The following is a 21504-nucleotide window of genomic DNA, read 5'->3' on the forward strand; positions in this document are numbered from 1 at the left end:
TGTCGTGTTTATCACTGACAGTTTTTCATGAAAGGCAACTACTTCATAATGACAACCCATCAATTTATCAACTACTTCACAATGACAACCCATCAATTTATCAACTACTTCATAATGACAACCCATCGATTTATCAACTACTTCATAATGACAACCCATCAATTTATCAACTACTTCGTAATGACAACCCATCAATTTATCAACATTGGAAAGATTGGCAGAATTCATTTTCCAACTACAAAAGAGATTTGCAGGTTTCTCCTGGTGTTAACTACAAATGCTTATCTCGTGACTAAAAAATGAACTCAACATGAAGATATTAAAAAATGATTAGATTTTATTGATTTGGTGACATTTTTATATAATAAAGCATCAATGGGGACTGAATATTGCTATGACATTGCTAAAAGTACAAAAATATGATCACAGATAGTTACAGAGGTTGGATTTCTATATGTGATACCACACTAAGTCTGTAGTTTCTATTCCGTGATATCACACTAAGTCTGTAGTCTATCACGAGAACTTTCTCCAGTTCTATGTAACCTAAATACAGCGTGGTCATCACTTATAATCTTCCTACTTGCATACATACTCATTGTGTTTGTAACAGAATAATTTAGGTTGACAAAGAAGCAGCATTCCAGACAGCAGAGGACCAACTGTTTTCTGTGACATCTGGTCTGTTGTGTCACAGTGTTGAAAAAACTATGTTCTTAAGTCGTTATTACATTGCTCTCAGCCTCTTATAGTGTAATATTGGTTTTCCTATATAAAACAGTAGGTAGAGTATTGTATGAATGTTACCTTTTTACATCATATACAATAGTGTATGATAGACATATTGTATTAATTGTATTATGCATTAAGCATATTGCACCAAGCAAAAAAATATTTCTCTTGTCACTATATGACAACCTAAACCTTATAGTAGACCCCATTACAATGAACCACACCTCACCTTACCACTATCTGGCCTGTACTGTGTTCATAGATCCTGCAGCCTATTTTCAGAATCAAACCTTAGAATTTTTATACATGAATTTCTTTCAAGCTTTGTCTATGACTAAACTAGCACACATGGGAAATGCTAAAAATTATTGAAAACTTGAAATTGCTTGGATTCAGATTTTCTAATTGACTTTGTAAGATTTAACCATCTTCTTAAAAGCAATCAAATGCAAGATGCGTATATTTTCTATGATCATTGCATGTAATATATTAAATGTTTTCACGTGTTCAAACTACCAGGTTATGTCTAGGTGTTATTTAAGAACAGCTGAATTAAGAATGATATTATGATAGATAGATTAAAAACTGGCAGATTAGTCTCCTCAAATTGAAATATCCTAAAATGAAGCAATATACAGTAATTAGTAAATAATGCAACAATTATCAGTCCATTTCAAACACATTCATACAATTTCATCCTGATCAATTATTATGTTCACCTTACTTTATAAAATATTAACACAATGATTTTATAGGGAATAAGAACACGGATGTAACAACAGGATAGATACTCTATGAGAAACATTACCACACTTTAAATCTTACCCTGTCCGCCCTCCATAATGAGGGAGAATTCATGATTATGTAGTGTTACTTATGTGAAAAGTGGACGAAAATAAAAATGGTCAAATATGCATTCTGGAGATTATGTTGTAGGTAGGTAGCTTGGAGATCTCCGTAACGCCCAGGGAGATCCCAGGGAGATCCAAGGGTAGGATATGGAAACTGTCATATAACCTATTATATACTTGACCAGTAAAAAAGATATGGTACAAGATGGACAGATCATATCTGGGACAAGTATATGATAAATATGTACATTTATACTTATTTACACACCTTGCACTTCTATTTACATACCAGATATATTTTTGTACGTATTTACACACCCAGTACATATTTACCTAGATTGACTGGAGTTTTATTCCTCTGTTGTAGCACTAACACTGCTGTAATACTCTGTGTAATAGATACAAAATTAATACGGAGTCTGTTTTAAAGTCACATTCACAACACAACTTGAATGATTCATATACAAAAATATGATCTTGGATGAAAATATTTTCAATAGTGGTAAAAAAAATATTCATTTTTATTTTTTGATGTGAACAGACATTTAAAATATATATTTATATATAAACAAAGATTTCATAATTTGTGTACATTCTCATAATCATTCTCTCATTTTCAACATTTTAACAACTTGCACTTCAAGTACATAGTAAATGAATTCTACACATGGCAACGAATGCATCGACACACTACAGGAATGTAAAATGTACATATGATGTTATCCTATTATCAGATACATGGAATTTCTTAGAATCAAGTGGCCTTGATAAAAAAAAAACAGATGTATGTGTTCTCTAGTTTCAGAAGGCACAACCTCTCAGCACTCATTTCTGGGACAGTAGTGTCACTATGGCGACACAGAGAACATAAACAAACGACGAGGAAATGGAGGACGCCGAGGCACGGATTTCAGTCAGTGTCGGATCTACGTACACCATACCACCTGTAACAAGAGAAAGCACCACTCGAATAATCAAAGTTAGGCATTAATTAATAACAGACCCTTAAGGATATATGCTACCTTACTGAAACCTGTATCTACGTTACAAAAGAGTTCCAACTGGTAAGGAATTCTTGTAAAAAAACCAGGTTATTATATATTATACAGTTAAACCAGGTGTTTCCAACTTCAAAGCTAATTCAGTTTTATTATGGAGGTAACTCCTACATTGCATTTAGGATTTGCTAAGTAAGCAGCATATATACTTATAAAGTAGAATTTTTGCGGGGGGTGAAAATACTGATGTTTTTCATGTAGAATTGATCAACATGAAAATATTCACACACAAATAATTATTTATAGATTAAAGATATATATAGAATTCAAAACCATTACAAACGTGAGAATTTCCTCCACTTTAACAGTGTAATTCATGCACATTACAATTACCCAAGTTATCACCATTCCATATTTATATGTCATAGATCTATTACAAAAAACATATATGCCTAAATTTGTGTGGATAAGTACTGATCTAGGTATGAAGAATCATTATATGTAATGTCATTTTGTTTACTATAATAAGTTAGCTAATGTAAAATTTACTACCCAGAAGACTTGCTAAAAATCTGTTCACGCTCCATACCTAGAGTGAAGAAGACCGTTGGTGACTTTTTGCCAGCACCCCCTCCACTGTATCCGGCTATTCTTACAGCATACACAATGTTTTTCTTCAGTCCCTGGAGGATGTACTCGGTTGGCTTTCTGTCAACTCTCACCTCCGTAGCAGTACGGTAATTCTCATTAGCTTGCCAGAAGTAAATCTAAAAAGGGGACAACAGAGGTAGATTAATGACAACTTATCCTCCTCAGAAACCTGTCAGATTGAGTACATAAACTAAGCCAGTATCAATTGAGGAACTGATGTCCAGTATCTTCTGAGGGTGTCCTCTGTCACTGAGGTACTGATGTCTAGTTACTTTCCATGTATCCCCTGAGGGTGTCCTCTGTCTCTGAGGTACTGATGTCTAGTTACTTACCATGTATCCCCTGAGGGGGTCCTCTGTCACTGAGGTACTGATGTCTGCTTACTTACCATATATCCCCTGAGGGTGTCCCCTGTCACTGAGGTACTGATGTCCAGTTACTTACCATGTATCCCCTGAGGGTGGCCTCTGTCACTGAGGTACTGATGTCTAGTTACTTACCCTGTATCCCCTGAGGGTGTCCTCTGTCACTGAGGTCCTGATGTCTAGTTACTTACCATGTATCCCCTGAGGTTGTCCCCTGTCACTGAGGTACTGATGTCCAGTTACTTACCATGTATCCCCTGAGGGTGGCCTCTGTCACTGAGGTACTGATGTCTAGTTGCTTACCATGTATCCCCTGAGGGTGTCCTCTGCCACTGAGGTTCTGATGTCTAGTTACTTACCATGTATCCCCTGAGGTTGTCCTCTGTCACTGAGGTACTGATGTCTTGTTACTTACCATGTATCCCCTGAGGGTGTCATCTGTCACTGAGGTACTGATGTCTAGTTACTTTCCATGTATCCCCTGAGGGTGTCCTCTGTCACTGAGGTACTGATGCCTAGCTACTTACCATGTATCCCCTGAGGGTGTCCCCTGTCACTGAGGTACTGATGTCCAGTTACTTACCATGTATCCCCTGAGGGTGGCCTCTGTCACTGAGGTACTGATGTCTAGTTGCTTACCATGTATCCCCTGAGGGTGTCCTCTGTCTCTGAGGTACTGATGTCTAGTTACTTACCATGTATCTCCTGAGGGTGTCCTCTGCCACTGAGGTACTGATGTCTGCTTACTTACCATATATCCCCTGAGGGTGTCCCCTGTCACTGAGGTTCTGATGTCAAGTTACTTACCATGTATCCCCTGAGGGTGGCCTCTGTCACTGAGGTACTGATGTCTGCTTACTTACCATGTATCCCCTGAGGGTGGCCTCTGTCACTGAGGTACTGATGTCTGCTTACTTACCATATATCCCCTGAGGGTGTCCCCTGTCACTGAGGTTCTGATGTCTAGTTACTTACCATGTATCCCCTGAGGTTGACCCCTGTCACTGAGGTACTGATGTCCAGTTACTTACCATGTATCCCCTGAGGGTGTCATCTGTCACTGAGGTACTGATGTCTAGTTACTTTCCATGTATCCCCTGAGGGTGTCCTCTGTCTCTGAGGTACTGATGTCTAGTTACTTACCATGTATCACCTGAGGGTGTCCTCTGTCACTGAGGTACTGATGTTTATTTACTTTCCATGTATCCCCTGAGGGTGTCCTCTGTCACTGAGGTACTGATGTCTGGTTACTTACCATGTATCCCCTGAGGGTGTCCGCTGTCACTGAGGTACTGATGTCTAGTTACTTACCATGTATCCCCTGAGGTTGTCCCCTGTCACTGAGGTACTGATGTCCAGTTACTTACCATGTATCCCCTGAGGGAGTCCTCTGCCACTGAGGTACTGATGTCTAGTTACTTACCATGTATCTCCTGAGGGTGTCCTCTGCCACTGAGGTACTGATGTCTAGTTACTTACCATGTATCCCCTGAGGGTGTCCTCTGCCACTGAGGTACTGATACCCCTCCAGGTGAGCTTGACAGACTCGGCCCCGTTAGAATGAACATGGGCCTCCTGTGGGTACAGGAAAGGAGCTGTGGACAGAAGTTCATACTTAAATTACTGGTACAGTTAACAAAATACATCGTAAAACTGTTGGTTGGACTCGAAAAGTTATGTTTGTTTTTGGGAGAAATTGGCAAATAATGTTTAGGTCTATAGTTGTATTCCAAAGTTTTCTTAATGTGACCTTTAAAAAATAGCTAGTGTAACAACAAAACTGGCCATTACGCATCATTTTCAGAAATTATAAGGCTCAATAAACCAGTCAGCACAATCAGATAAATCTGTCATAAAAATTGTTGGGATTTTGTGAAACATTAACTTGACAAGGTAGTCATTGTATTGATATTCAAACTGTGTGTAAGAATTGCCTGAAACTGGTAAATTTGTGGAACAATCTATAAGAACATGTACCTGGATTTTTAGTTTCCTGTGTATATCTCTCGCTGCGGGGGCCCAGCCCAGCTGTATTGTATACTTGTACATTAAACCAGTAGTAGCTATCAGCTTCCAGACCAATCACAAGGCCAGTATCTCGTTGTCCCTGGTAACGGATGAACTTTGTCAGGGGCGGATCATCGTTGTTATTAGCCCAGTAATTGATCTGTAATGATGAAATAAAAAGACATCATCCTACACTAGATATAAACTGTAAATTTGATCAGTCTGCTGTTATTATGCCACTTCCATAAAATGGGGGTTGGGGCATTTAGTGTTGCTCATGTCCGTCCTGTCGCGTTGTGTCCCGATTCAATGTAATCACTTAGCAACTTCATTTTTTCCCGGATTGCTGTCAGACTTTTTACAAAGGTTAAGTTTGAGTATACATCGGACATTGTTGTGTTTCAGGGTTCCAAGGTCAAGGCCAAGGTCAGGGTTGCTATATATGGAAAATCATCAACCAATCAGTGTCATCACTGTATATAAGTAGTGGTGGAGCCGTTTCCACCTTATCTACTTTTATAGGTGCATTGCAAGCTTAAGCCAGATCCGAAGAGGAATAGCTGTGTCTCTACTGTAGAATCCCTTGGTCAAGTGGACTCATTTTGTAAAGCTGAAGGGGACATATCTCTGGGGAAGGCCTAACAGATGAGATAGGGACAGAATGTTTTTAAAACTACTCCTTCTGAATGCCTTGATATATTTATGAGTTCTACTGCAGCAGAAGGGTGGGGTCCAGTAGGGGCTTTAGGGATACATTACAAATATATAACACATATAGATTGGCTTGTGTGTGACAAAGACAAAAGGGTGCCTATAACTGACCTGATAACCTCTGACAAGGCCTTTCATGGCTGCCCTCGTATCAGAAACCGATATCCAGTACACTTCCATAGCTGTCGAGTTGAACCCGTCAGCATTGACCTTCTCAGGAGCAGCAGCGGGTACTACAATGTCAAGGTCGTTCACGTTGAATTTACTTTTATATGAGATTTTAAGATTAGTCCTAAGATTATGTTGTCCTTATTTTGAATATTTCATCAAAAGAGTTACGTAATCAAAAGTATGGTAAGGTATCAAAGGTAAAACCAGACCATAGTATGGTAAGTATGGTAAGGTATCAAAAGTAAAACCAGACCATAGTATTGTACGTATGGTAAGGTATCAAAGGTAAAACCAGACCATAGTATGGTACGTATGGTAAGGTATCAGAGGTAAAACCAGACCATAGTATGGTAAGGTACGAAAGGTAAAACCAGACCATGGTATGGTAATGTATCAAAGGTAAAACCAGACCATAGTATGGTAAGTATGGTAAGGTATGAAAGGTAAAACCAGACCATAGTATTGTACGTATGGTAAGGTATCAAAGGCAAAACCAGACCATGGAATGGTAAGGTATCAAAGGTAAAACCAGACCATGGTATGGTAAGGTATAAAAAGTAAAACCAGACCAAAGTATGGTAAGGTACCAAAGGTAAAACCAGGCCATGGTATGGTAAGGTACCAAAGATAAAACCAGACCATAGTAGGGTAAGGTACGAAAGGTAAAACCAGTCCTTGGTATGGTAAGGTATCAAGGGAAAAACCAGACCAAAGTATGGCAAGGTACCAAAGGTAAACCCAGTCCATAGTATGGTAAGGGACGAAAGGTAAAACCACACCATGGAATGGTAAGGTATGAAAGGTAAAACCAGGCCATGGTATGGTAAGGTACCAAAGGGAAAACCAGACCATAGGATGGTAAGGTACGAAAGGAAAAACCAGACCATAGGATGGTAAGGTACGAAAGGTAAAACCAGTCCTTGGTATGGTAAGGTATCAAAAGGAAAACCAGACCATGGTATTGTAAGGTACCAAAGGGAAAACCAGGCCATAGTATGGGAAGGTACGAAAGGTAAAACCAGGCCATGGTATGGTAAGGTACCAAAGGAAAAACCAGACCAAAGTATGGTAAGTTACCAAAGGTAAAACCAGGCCATGGTATGGTAAGGTATCAAAGGTAAAACCAGACCATAGTATGGTAAGGTACGAAAGGTAAAACCAGACCATGGAATGGTAAGGTATCAAAGGTAAAACCAGACCATAGTATGGTAAGTATGGTAAGGTATCAAAGGTAAAACCAGACCATGGTATGGTAAGGTAGCAAAGGTAAAACCAGACCATAGGATGGTAAGGTACGAAAGGTAAAACCAGACCATGGAATGGTAAGGGATCAAAGGTAAAACCAGACCATAGTATGGTAAGGGACGAAAGGTAAAACCAGACCATGGAATGGTAAGGGATCAAAGGTAAAACCAGACCATAGTATGGTAAGTATGGTAAGGTATCAAAGGTAAAACCAGACCATAGTATGGTAAGGTATCAAAGGTAAAACCAGACCTTGGTATGGTAAGGTATCAAAGGTAAAACCAGACCTTAGTATGGTAAGGTATCAAAGGTAAAACCAGACCATGGTATGGTAAGGAATCAAAGGTAAAACCAGACCTTGGTATGGTAAGGTATCAAAGGTAAAACCAGCCCATGGTATGGTAAGGTATCAAAGGTAAAAACCAGCCCATGGTATGGTAAGGTATCAAAGGTAAAAACCTGACCATGGTATGGTAAGGTATCAAAGGTAAAACCAGCCCATGGTATGGTAAGGTATCAAAGGTAAAAACCAGACCATGGTATGGTAAGTTATCAAAGGTAAAACCAGACCATAGTATGGTACGTATGATAAGGTATCAAAGGTAAAACCAGACCATAGTATGGTAAGTTATCAAAGGTAAAACCAGACCATAGTATGGTACGTATGATAAGGTATCAAAGGTAAAACCAGACCATAGTATGGTAAGGTATCGAAGGTAAAACCAGACCTTGGTATGGTAAGGAATCAAAGGTAAAACCAGACCTTGGTATGGTAAGGTATCAAAGGTAAAACCAGACCTTAGTATGGTAAGGTATCAAAGGTATAACCAGACCATGGTATGGTAAGGTACCAAAGGTAAAACCAAACCAAAGTATGGTAAGGTATCAAAGGTAAAACCAGACCTCAGTATGGTAAGGTATCAAAGGTAAAACCAGACCAAAGTATGGTAAGGTATCAAAGGTAAAACCAGACCTTGGTATGGTAAGGTATCAAAGGTAAAACCAGACCTTGGTATGGTAAGGTATCAAAGGCAAAACCAGACCTTAGTATGGTAAGGTATCAAAGGTAAAACCAGCCCATGGTATGGTAAGGTATCAAAGGTAAAAACCAGCCCATGGTATGGTAAGGTATCAAAGGTAAAAACCAGACCATGGTATGGTAAGTTATCAAAGGTAAAACCAGACCATAGTATGGTACGTATGATAAGGTATCAAAGGTAAAACCAGACCATAGTATGGTACGTATGATAAGGTATCAAAGGTAAAACCAGACCATAGTATGGTAAGGTATCGAAGGTAAAACCAGACCTTGGTATGGTAAGGAATCAAAGGTAAAACCAGACCTTGGTATGGTAAGGTATCAAAGGCAAAACCAGACCTTAGTATGGTAAGGTATCAAAGGTATAACCAGACCATGGTATGGTAAGGTACCAAAGGTAAAACCAGACCAAAGTATGGTAAGGTACCAAAGGTAAAACCAGACCATGGTATGGTAAGGAATCAAAGGTAAAACCAGACCATAGTATGGTAAGGTACCAAAGGTAAAACCAGACCATAGTATGGTTAGGTACCAAAGGTAAAACCAGACCATAGTCTGGTAAGGTACCAAAGGTAAAACCAGACCATGGTATGGTAAGGTACCAAAGGAAAAACCAGACCATAGTATGGCAAGGTACCAAAAGTAAAAACAGACCATAGTATGGTAAGTATGTTAAGGTATCAAAGGTAAAACCAGACCTTGGTATGGTAAGGTATCAAAGGTAAAAACCAGACCATGGGATGGTAAGGTATCAAAGGTAAACCCAGACCATAGTATGGTAAGTATGGTAAGGTATCAAAGGTAAACCCAGACCATAGTCTGGTAAGGTACCAAAGGTAAAACCAGACCATAGTATGGTAAGGTACTAAAGGTAAAACTACCTCTACCAGTATATATATAACTACTACCACTACCAGGATATATATAACTACTACCACTAATCAGGATATATATAACTACTACCTCTACCAGGATATACATAACTTCTACCACTACCAGGATATATATAACTACTACCACTACCAGGATATATATAACTACTACCACTAATCAGGTAGCTTAGTTGGTTTTGGGGACCGCGTCATGATCAGAGGACAAGGGTTCAAATGTTGATCTGGCCTCAGTTCATTTTTACTTTCAGAACACTGTTCTTGATTGTTCTTTTCAGAAATGATTTTTATTAAAACTAGTGTCATACAGGAACAAAGTTAATTTGAAGTTAGTGTTAGGCAGCAGCATAAGAATGCTTTAGATAATGCCATCATATACATAGGTAATCATTTATTCAATCATACAGTTTTGGGAGGGGAAGGGGCCAACAGGTATAGAGTATCTATAAATATCCCAGTGATACAAGAAATCATAACACTCTGGGGAGATCCCAGAAGAATTATCATTTATGTTATTTATAAAATTAAGCTGCTATAAGATTACAAAAAATGTCTGTTGGCGCAGTGGATAAACCACTCGCCTTTCACCAAGGCGACCGGGGTTCGACCATGTGGGTTTTCTCCGGGTACTCCGGTTTCCTCCCACATAATGACCCCCAGAGCGCTAATATCAGGGCCAACAAGAGTGATTAATATAAGTTGAAATAATTTGTTTCATAATTGTTGTAAATTAAATAAAGTTTATATTATAAAAAAAAGAAGAAGATGTATTATCAAAAAAAAAAAAAGATAATTCCCTTAATTGTAAATGATAACTCCCTTGATAATGCCCTTTATTGTAAATGTTAAGTCCCTTAATTGTAAATGATAACTCCCTTAATTGTAAATGATAACTCCCTTGATAACGCCCTTTATTGTAAATGTTAAGTCCCTTAATTGTAAATGATAACTCCCTTAATTGTAAATGATAACTCCCTTGATAATGCCCTTTATTGTAAATGTTAAGTCCCTTAATTGTAAATGATAACTCCCTTAATTGTAAATGATAACTCCCTTAATAATGCCCTTTATTGTAAATGTTAAGTCCCTTAATTGTAAATGATAACTCCCTTAATTGTAAATGATAACTCCCTTGATAATGCCCTTTATTGTAAATGTTAAGTCCCTTAATTGTAAATGATAACTCCCTTAATTGTAAATGATAACTCCCTTAATTGTAAATGATAACTCCCTTAATTGTAAATGCTAAACTTGATGTTCAGGATCAACTTACATCCTTCTGCAGAGTAGATGATGACCTCAGTAGAGTTAGGTCCCTTGCCATAATCATTAAATGCCTGAACTTTGACCTCATACTTCATGTAATAGTTTGTATCACCGACCTGATGGACATACTTTGTAGTATTTACGTTGGAAACCTCTGTCTGAGAGAAAAAATAGAAAAACATTACAATTCAACACTTCAAAAAATCCACTCTGCATGGTAAATGACGATGGTGTATGCTAGTTTTAACACATAAACATACCTGTCTATATAAACCACACAAATGATGAAAAAGTGGACTTATGTGATGCATGGTCTTTATATAAATGTTGCTAATGCAAAAAATATCACTAGGCATATTAACAACAAAAATGAGTAAATAGGTAATTATAAACAGGTAGTAGTTATAGACAGGTAGTAGTTATAGACAGGTGGTGGTTAGAGACAGGTGGTAGTTATAGACAGGTGGTAGTTATAGACAGGTGGTAGTTAAAGACAGGTGGTAGTTAGAGACAGATGAAAGTTATAGACAGGTGGTAGTTATAGACAGGTAGTAGTTATAGACAGGTAGTAGTTATAGACATGTGATAGTTATCGACAGGTGGTAGTTATAGACAGGTGATAGTTATAGACAGGTAGTAGTTATAGACATGTGATAGTTATAAACAGGTGGTAGTTATAGACAGGTAGTAGTTATAGACAGGTAGTACTTATAGACAGGTGATAGTTATAGACAGGTAGTAGTTATAGACAGGTAGTAGTTATAGACAGGTGGTAGTTATACACATACATAGACGTGTAGACAGGTATAAAATATATTAAAAACATCAAAAGGCCACCTACCATACTCCATTGGTGATTTGGATCAGTGGAATAGGTTCGCCAATACACAATGTATCTCACGTTAGGTCCTCCTCTGTAAACACGCGAGAGCACCTAAGGGAGATAACACATATTTTCAAAGATTAGATTAAGTCCTTTAGTAGGAAAGCCTGTCCATCAATATTTTACTTTTACTACAGACATTCCTTTTTGTTAAATTATCTGTAGGTAAATTGCTTTTTCAACAAAAAAACCTCTCTACAAGCTTTTGGTCCCCCCAAACTGTGCCTCATACTATCCGTCTCACCTTCCAGACCATAGTAAGGTCTCCCACACTTCCACCTCCTCCACTGACACCTGTAGGGGCCCGTGACGGGGGAGCTGGCTTGGTCTGGTAAATTTCTGTAATACAAAAATGCTTAATATTTAGCACAATATTTAAAGCGTGAAAATCATCAAACACGTTTACTGCTTAAGTATATACATTTACAGTAATATCACTTATTATTTTGAAAAGAGAAGAATACTAAATACTGTAAAAACTGAAACAGTAACAAGGATGAATTAGTTTAAGTGAATTGGAAGAGTTTAAATGTGTCTTCAGTCTTTTACTGTTAACTTGAAAATAACTTTTGTGGACTTGAAATAATAAAGGTATGTTGAAGTGTTACACAGTATAAGAGTAACTTACGGGAAGGTTTGCTGTGCATGCCAATACCGTAGGAGTTGGCAGCCTGTACCCTGAAGCGATACCCATTACCAGGATCCAGACCTGATACCATGATTGACCTCATGCCCCGTGCGTTCCCATCAACAACTGCTTCAACATCCGGCACCCCTGTAGGCAGATATTTGTTGGTTTATTTATATTTCTAACTTTTACCTTATCATCCTAAAATGAAATGAACAAGGTTTTCCTGTGGTCAGTTGCGAATGAAAACATATATAAAAAAAAAAAATGGTTTTGTGTAAAAGATGTGCATTGATTAGGTTGCCTTACAAGCGTCAGCCGTAGGGAATTTCCCTTTAGCTCAGCGGTAGAGAATAGGGCTGGAGAGCAAAGGGTTGCGGGTATGAGTCCCAGCGACGGCATTATCTTTATCACTATTCCTCGTCCTATTACAAATTGGTGCTGTTGACGCTCCCCGTTCAAGGGAGGATAACGCTTGGTGGGAAGTCAGAGAAGCTGGATTGGTGTTAGAAAAACATCTATCTACCATCTCAAAAGGTCTTTATGAAAACAACATGTTGTGACCTTTATTACACTGGAATATTTTCCAAGCAGCTTAACAGCTATTGTCATTTAAGGACGAGCCAGGTTTTAGTGGTGGATGAAAGCCAGAAGACACCAAAGAAAACCAGAGACTTGCCCCACGTAGACCGCGAACCTGCAACCCAGTGATTGTAGACAGTCGGGAGCCTTAACCTCTTGGCCAACGCAGCCCCTAATCTGACTGAGGTTTGTTGCCCCTAATCTAACAGAGGCTTGTTGCCCCTAATCTGACTGAGGTTTGTTGCCCCTAATCTGACTGAGATTTGTTGCCGCTAATCTGACTGAGGTTTGTTGTCGCCTAATCTGACTGAGATTTGTTGCCCCTAATCTAACTGAGTTTTGTTGCCCCTAATCTTATAGGTTTGTTGCCCCTCATCTGACTTTGACTTAATGCCCCTAATCTGACTGAGGTTTGTTGCCCCTTATCTGACTGAGGTTTGTTGCCCTTAATCTGACTGAGGTTTGTTGTCGAGGTTTGTTGCCCCTAATCTGACTGAGGTTTGTTGCCCCTAATCTGAATGAGGTTTTGTTGCCCCTAATCTGACTGATGTTTGTTGCCCCTAATCTAACTGAGGTTTGTTGCCCCTAATCTGACTGAGGTTTGTTGCCCCTAATATGACTGAGGTTTTTTGCTTGATAACTGCTTCCACACACCATGGAGTGTTTACATGCATCTTGTTTTCATACAATCATAATTGTTATGAATATGCATTTCAATCTTTAAATAGTTCACCTATGTATTGTATGTAAAGTAGAGTTTGTAGATGGTGTAATACGCTTTTAATTAACCCTCAAACATGGTATCTGACCGACGCGTGATCGAGATATTGTATTGTACTGGTACAGCATGTATTGTATGAATATTTAGATATATTGTATATGGTTTAATATTGTACTTATAGTTGGCAAAGATACTGACCAGCGTGGACGGTGATCCATATATGGTATTGTTTTGTTACAATATGTATTGTATGAATATTTAAATATATTGTACTTATATATAGTTATATATTATATCTATAGTTAGTAGGTAGATACTGACCGGCACGGACGGTGAACCAGACATTTGGTTGTATAACAGCTTCAGCCTGTATGATATAGTAGTCAATGGGACGGCCATTATCATCCCCAGGAAACCAGTACAGGAGTATGGTGGTTGTCGTGACAGTGTGGGGATCGGCAAACACCCCTCCACATTCTCCGGGGGGTCCTATCAACAGATCAATGTGACATCATACAAACTTATGTCGTCATACACCACCTTATTGATGAAAGATGTTCATGAATTATTGTCTTAAATGTTGTTTGATCAAATTCTTTTTATAGAAACAAATGTTTTATAGCGAAAATAAAAGTAATCAGTTTTCAACATAAAAAGACCAGATTTGTATGTTGGAGTGTAGTAGAAATAAGTCATACCCAGCACTGTGAGTACCCCAGCAGAGACGGCTTCATTGAGGGGGGTCCTAGCTATACACTCATATTGTCCCTCATGTTTAAACTGCACATTTTTGATGTACAACCCTCTGGTGTTGGAATGGGTACCCTGTTAACAAAAATGTTTCTCTTTCAACACAAAACATGTCAACACAATGGAAGTTGAGTCAACACAAATAGTACTCTGTCAACACAATGGTTGAACTGTCAACATAAAAAGTTACCATGTCAACATAAACGCTACTGAAAGCAGTTCAATGCTCTAATGTCAGTAACTGCCTGAGTGACTCCATATACAAGTCATACATGTATGACTGCATCATATATAACACCAGTGTATGACATACATCATAAATAACACCAATGTATGACATACATCATATATAACTCCAGTGTATGATATATATCATATATCACACCCGTGTATGAAATATATCATATATCACACCAGTGTATGACAACATCACATATAACACCAGTGTATGACATATATACACATGTATGACTTATATCATATATAACACAAATATACGACATACATCATATATAACACCAATGTATGACATATATCATATATAACACAAATATACAACATACATTAATACAACACCAGTGTATGACATGGATCATATATAACACCAGTGTATGACATATATCATATATAACCCCAGTGTATGACATATATCATATAACACATATGTATGACATACATCATATATAACATCAATGTATGACATACATCATATATAACATCAATGTATGACATACATCATATATAACTCCAGTGTATGATATATATCATATATCACACCAGAGTATGACATACATCATATATTACACCAGTGTATGACATATATCATATATCACCCCAGTGTATGACAACATCATATATAACACCAGTGTATGATATATATCATATATCACACAAGTGTATGCCATACATCATATATTACACCAGTGTATGACATACATCATATATAATCCCAGTGTATGACATATATCATATATCACCCCAGTGTATGACAACATCATATATAACACCAGTGTATGATATATATCATATATCGCACCAGTCTATGAAATATATCATATATCACACCAGTGTATGACAACATCACATATAACACCAGTGTATGACATACAGCATATATTACACAATTATACAACATACATCATATCTAACACCAGTGTATGACATACATCACATATAACACCAGTGTATGACATATATACACATGTATGACTTATATCATATATAACACAAATATTCAACATACATTAATATAACACCAGTGTATGACATGGATCATATATAACACCAGTGTATGACATAGATCATACATAACACCAATGTATGACATACATCATATATAACTCCAGTGTATGATATATATCATATATCACACAAGTGTATGCCATACATCATATATTACACCAGTGTATGACATACATCATATATAACACCAGTGTATGACATACATCATATATTACACACATGTATGACTTATATCATATATAACACAAATATACAACATACATTAATATAACACCAGTGTATGACATGGATCATATATAACACCAGTGTATGACATAGATCATATATAACACCAATGTATGACATACATCATATATAACACCTATGTATGACATACATCATATATAACATCAATGTATGACATACATCATATATAACACCAGTGTATTACATATATCATATATAACACCAGTGTATGACATATATCTTATATAACACCAGTGTATAACATATATCATATATAGCACCAGTGTATGACATACATCATATATAACACCTATGTATGACATACATCATAAATAACACCAATGTATGACATACATCATATATAACACTAGTGTATGATATACATTATATATAACACCAGTGTATGACATACATCATATATAACACAAATGTATGACGTACATCACATATATAAACTCACCAGTGTGTTGACATACATCATATATAACACCAATGTATGACATACATCATAAATAACACCAGTGTATGACATACATCATATATAACACCCGTGTATGACATATATCATATATAACACCAGTGTATGACATACATAATATATAACACAAATTTACAACATACATCATATATTACACCAGTGTATGACAGACATCATATATAACACCAGTGTATGACATATATCATACATAACACCTATGTATCACATACCTCATATATATCACCAATGTATGACATACATCATATATAACACTAGTGTATGATATACATTATATATAACACCAGTGTATGACATACATCATATATAACACCCGTGTATGACATATATCATATATAACACCAGTGTATGACATACATCATATATAACACCAGTGTATTACATATATCATATATAACACCAGTGTATGACATGCATCATATATAACACAAATGTATGACGTACATCACATATATAAACTCACCAGTGTGTTGACATACATCATATATAACACCAATGTATGACATATATCATATATAACACCAATGTATGACATACATCATATATAACACTAGTGTATGATATACATTATATATAACACCAGTATATGACATACATCATATATAACACCAGTGTATAACATATATCATATATAGCACCAGTGTATGACATACATCATATATAACACAAATGTATGACGTACATCACATATATAAACTCACCATACATCATATATAACACCAGTGTATAACATGTATCATATATAACACCAGTGTATGACATATATCTTATATAACACCAGTGTATAACATATATCATATATAACACCAGTGTATGACATGCATCATATATAACACAAATGTATGACGTACATCACATATATAAACTCACCAGTGTGTTGACATACATCATATATAACACCAATGTATGACATATATCATATATAACACCAATGTATGACATACATCATAAATAACACCAGTGTATGACATACATCATATATTACAACAGTGTATGACATATATCATACATAACACCTATGTATGACATACATCATATATAATCCCAGTGTATGACATATATCATATAACACATATGTATGACATACATCATATATAACACCAGTGTATTACATATATCATATATAACACCAGTGTATGACATGCATCATATATAACACAAATGTATGACGTACATCACATATATAAACTCACCATACATCATATATAACACCAGTGTATAACATGTATCATATATAACACCAGTGTATGACATATATCATATAAAACACCTATGTATGACATACATCATATATAACACCTATGTATGACATACATCATAAATAACACCAATGTATGACATACATCATATATAACACTAGTGTATGATATACATTATATATAACACCAGTATATGACATACATCATATATAACACCAGTGTATGACATATATCATATATAACACCAGTGTATAACATATATCATATATAACACCAGTGTATGACATACATCATATATAACACAAATGTATGACGTACATCACATATATAAACTCACCAGTGTGTAATGTACATCGTCCTCAATATCCAATTCTCTTCCATTGAATTTCCAAGCATACATGAGATCCAGAACAGGGTCGTAGGAAGCTTCACACCGAAGGAAGGCTGTGTCATTCAGGTTGACCTGACTCTTAGGTCCCAGTATCCTGTTAATTGTTGTGCCCACTGTGAGGGAAACATGAATTAACAATTTGAAAAAAAAAAGAACACATGAGTATGATGACTAACACCTAATGTTGACATGAGTTTGATGACTTACACCTGATGTTGACTGAGTATGATGATTAACACCTGATATTGACATAAGTATGATGATTTACACCTGATGTTGACTGAATATGATGACTTATACCTAATGTTGACATGGGTATGATGACTAACACCTGATGTTGACATGGGTAAGATGACTTATACCTAATGTTGACATTGGTAAGATGACTTACACCTAATGTTGACATGGGTAAGATGACTTACACCTAATGTTGACATGGGTATGATGACTAACACCTGATGTTGACATGGGTAAGATGGCTTATACCTAATGTTGACATGGGTAAGATGATTAACAACTGATGTTGACATGAGTATGATGACTTAAACCTGATGTTGACATGAGTATGATGACTTAAACCTGATGTTGACATGGGTAAGATGACTTATACCTAATGTTGACATGAGTATGATGATTAACAACTGATGTTGACATGAGTATGATGATTAACAACTGATGTTGACATGAGTATGATGATTAACAACTGATGTTGACATGAGTTTGATGACTTACACCTAATGTTGACATGAGCATGATGATTAACACCTGATGTTGACATGAGTATGATGATTAACAACTGATGTTGACATGAGTATGATGATTAACAACTGATGTTGACATGAGTTTGATAACTTACACCTGCTGTTGACATGAGTATGATGTCTAACACCTGATGTTGACTGAGTATGATGATTTACACCTGATGTTGACTGAGTATGATGATTTACACCTGATTTTGACTGAGTATGATGACTTACACCTGATGTCGACATGAGTATGATGATTTACACCTGATGTTGACTGAGTATGATGGCTTACACCTGATTTTGACTGAGTATGATGACTTACACATAATGTTGACTGAGTATGATGATTTACACCTGATGTTGTCATGAGTATGATGTTTTACATCTGATGTCTGTTGTAGGGAGAATGTTAACTTACATCTGACGTAGACCCTAGTCGAGCCCTGTGCCTCTCCGTGTATATTAGTTGCCTTACAGGTGTAGATTCCTGCATCATTGGAGTTGATGTTACTGATGTGCAGGTATCCATTGACCAGGATCTGGATGTTTCCTCCTGTCGAGAGTGGCATGTTCCCATTTTTAAGCCACTGAATCTCTGCCTTAGGAGCAGCCTCTGGGTTACAGGCTACCGTGAGGTTGCCACGCAGAGCCGCATCCTGACTCTCCTTGGGTGGGGATTTTGCAAAGGTTGGTGCGAAGGCTATTAATTAATTCAAATAAGGAAGAAATCAATTATCAAATGAAGAAGAGTGAAAAAAAGTGTGTTACTTACATAACTTCAGACAGATCTCCCCCTTGCCTATATATTTCAACTCTATTTCAGCCTTAGAAAGGGAGTTATGTTATTATACTGTAAAAATATTATACAAGGGGGCTGAGTGTATTAAATAAGTTCAAGCTTCAATTCAACACAAGTTGTATCCAGGAAAGTGGTATAAGATTAAATATCCCAATTGTCCTCTACTTATTTCTAGCTTGAAAAATCTTCACTTTTTATTGAATACTCAAGCTTACAGTAGACCTGGAGCTGTGCACCACTGAGGGTTGTTCCATGGATGTTTGTAGCGGCACACTGGTACATGCCATTGTGAAGTTCCGCGTCAGCGTTTGTGATGGTAAGGACGTTCTTGTTGACGGTCATGTCCGGTGTTGAAGTGGTGATTTCAACTCCATTACGGTACCAGGTGTAGTATGGTATTGGTCGACCTCCTGCCTGACAGCGCCAAGTCAGATGGGCTCCTTCATCAATGTGCTGGGCACGCAGGGGAACCAGGAAATAAGGTCGAGCTGTCATCACACAAACAACTCAAAATGATTATAGTAACACAAAATAATAAGCATAAACACAGATATAACAGTAAGGTGAAGTTTCAAATGTGATTTTTTAACTTATGTATAAATTAACAGGGAACTGCATTGAAAAATTGAAAATAATAACTTCTCAGTGGAAGCTAGCTATATGTAGGTTTTAGTAGGCCTCCTTACTGAACTTCTCAGTGGAAGCTAGCTATATGTAGGTTTTAGTAGGCCTCCTTGCTGAACTCCTCAGTGGAAGCTAGCTATATGTAGGTTTTAGTAGGCCTCCTTGCAGAACTCCAGTGTATTTGGGAAACATTTTACTGATACCTCATCAACACAACATAAAATCCTGAATCATTACTTAGACAGGTAATCACATTGAATTGGGGGTATGTTATAGCTCTGACAAAGCATTTTATAGGTATAGCTTGAGCTGGCAGCTAGCATGTTTTCAGCTGTAATATGCTATTCATGCAGTTAATTAAAAAAAGTAAAAAATAATAATTAATTAACTGTGTATTTAATGCACAGTTCACCGAGATAAAATAAAATTCTCTCATATCTATCATAAACTCTATATTTTCTGCAGTCATTTTAATATGTAAGAACAGGAAAAGAATAATAATACAACTAAAAATGATACAGAAATCCATCTTAACTTAATTAAAAGTATAGTTAAGTATATCAATAAAATTTGGTTTTTCACTTGCACAGTTTATAATAATAATAATGATAAACTTTATTTATTGAGGATAAAATACATGTTTAGCCAAAGGCTAATCTTCCACATGGTCCTCTTGTTAGTAAAATACATGTGTTAGATAAAATAACATATTTACGCAATCGATATATAAATAAACATGGTAATCTTGCTAGCAGTTAACTGACCTTCCAAGTTTATAGTGACCGATTTTGAATCACTCGCTGCATTTCCACGACTGACCACACATGTGTAGGTGCCCTCGTCCTCTCGCTGGACGTTTTCGATGGTCAGCACACGATTGAGATCTGTAAACTTGGTACCAGCCGGCATAGCTTTACCAGCACGACTCCAGGAGTATGACCAGGAGTTCTCGTAGTTCTTGGCTCTGGTAACAGGCAATGTTTAATGATATAACTGATCAGAATCCTCAATGATGATGTCAAATAGAGTGTGATACGTACAGTAGATAGAGGGTAGCTGAGTGGTGGCTAGGATAGAAAGACACAGAAGTTTAACAGTTGTAAAAAACAAAAAGAGTATAGAAACAGAAAAGATAAAGATCAGAACTGCGGCTATTGGTACAGAGTATGATTTCTTCACTGTTTACTAAGCAGAGACACAGAAGAGAACAGCACTGATGCTGTAGGCAGATTATCTGAGACAACACTACCAGGGAGGGGGGTTAGTAGACAACCCTACCAGGGAGGGGGGGG

At 37.0% G+C, this 21504-nt stretch overlaps 1 protein-coding gene across 1 annotated transcript in view; it reads right to left on the reverse strand.

The window, feature by feature from the left end:
• Positions 1 to 317: 317 nt before the first annotated feature.
• Positions 318 to 21504, reverse strand: part of LOC110460312 (contactin-like) — a 30371-nt gene continuing 9184 nt past the window's right edge. Inside the window, exons 8-22 of the mRNA XM_021513146.1 lie at positions 20977 to 21176; positions 19804 to 20076; positions 19208 to 19489; positions 17990 to 18156; positions 14439 to 14565; positions 14062 to 14229; positions 12438 to 12584; positions 12054 to 12148; positions 11768 to 11860; positions 10934 to 11084; positions 6427 to 6548; positions 5575 to 5764; positions 5077 to 5192; positions 3171 to 3348; positions 318 to 2527 (exon numbers count right to left, since the gene is read on the reverse strand). Coding sequence (XP_021368821.1) covers positions 2409 to 2527; positions 3171 to 3348; positions 5077 to 5192; positions 5575 to 5764; positions 6427 to 6548; positions 10934 to 11084; positions 11768 to 11860; positions 12054 to 12148; positions 12438 to 12584; positions 14062 to 14229; positions 14439 to 14565; positions 17990 to 18156; positions 19208 to 19489; positions 19804 to 20076; positions 20977 to 21176 — 2428 coding nt within the window. The 3' untranslated portion in view covers positions 318 to 2408. The remainder of the gene's footprint in view (positions 2528 to 3170; positions 3349 to 5076; positions 5193 to 5574; positions 5765 to 6426; positions 6549 to 10933; positions 11085 to 11767; positions 11861 to 12053; positions 12149 to 12437; positions 12585 to 14061; positions 14230 to 14438; positions 14566 to 17989; positions 18157 to 19207; positions 19490 to 19803; positions 20077 to 20976; positions 21177 to 21504) is intronic.

This window comes from Mizuhopecten yessoensis, unplaced genomic scaffold (assembly GCF_002113885.1).
Source record: "Mizuhopecten yessoensis strain PY_sf001 unplaced genomic scaffold, ASM211388v2 scaffold10359, whole genome shotgun sequence".
In the NCBI taxonomy this organism is placed as follows: domain Eukaryota; kingdom Metazoa; phylum Mollusca; class Bivalvia; order Pectinida; family Pectinidae; genus Mizuhopecten; species Mizuhopecten yessoensis.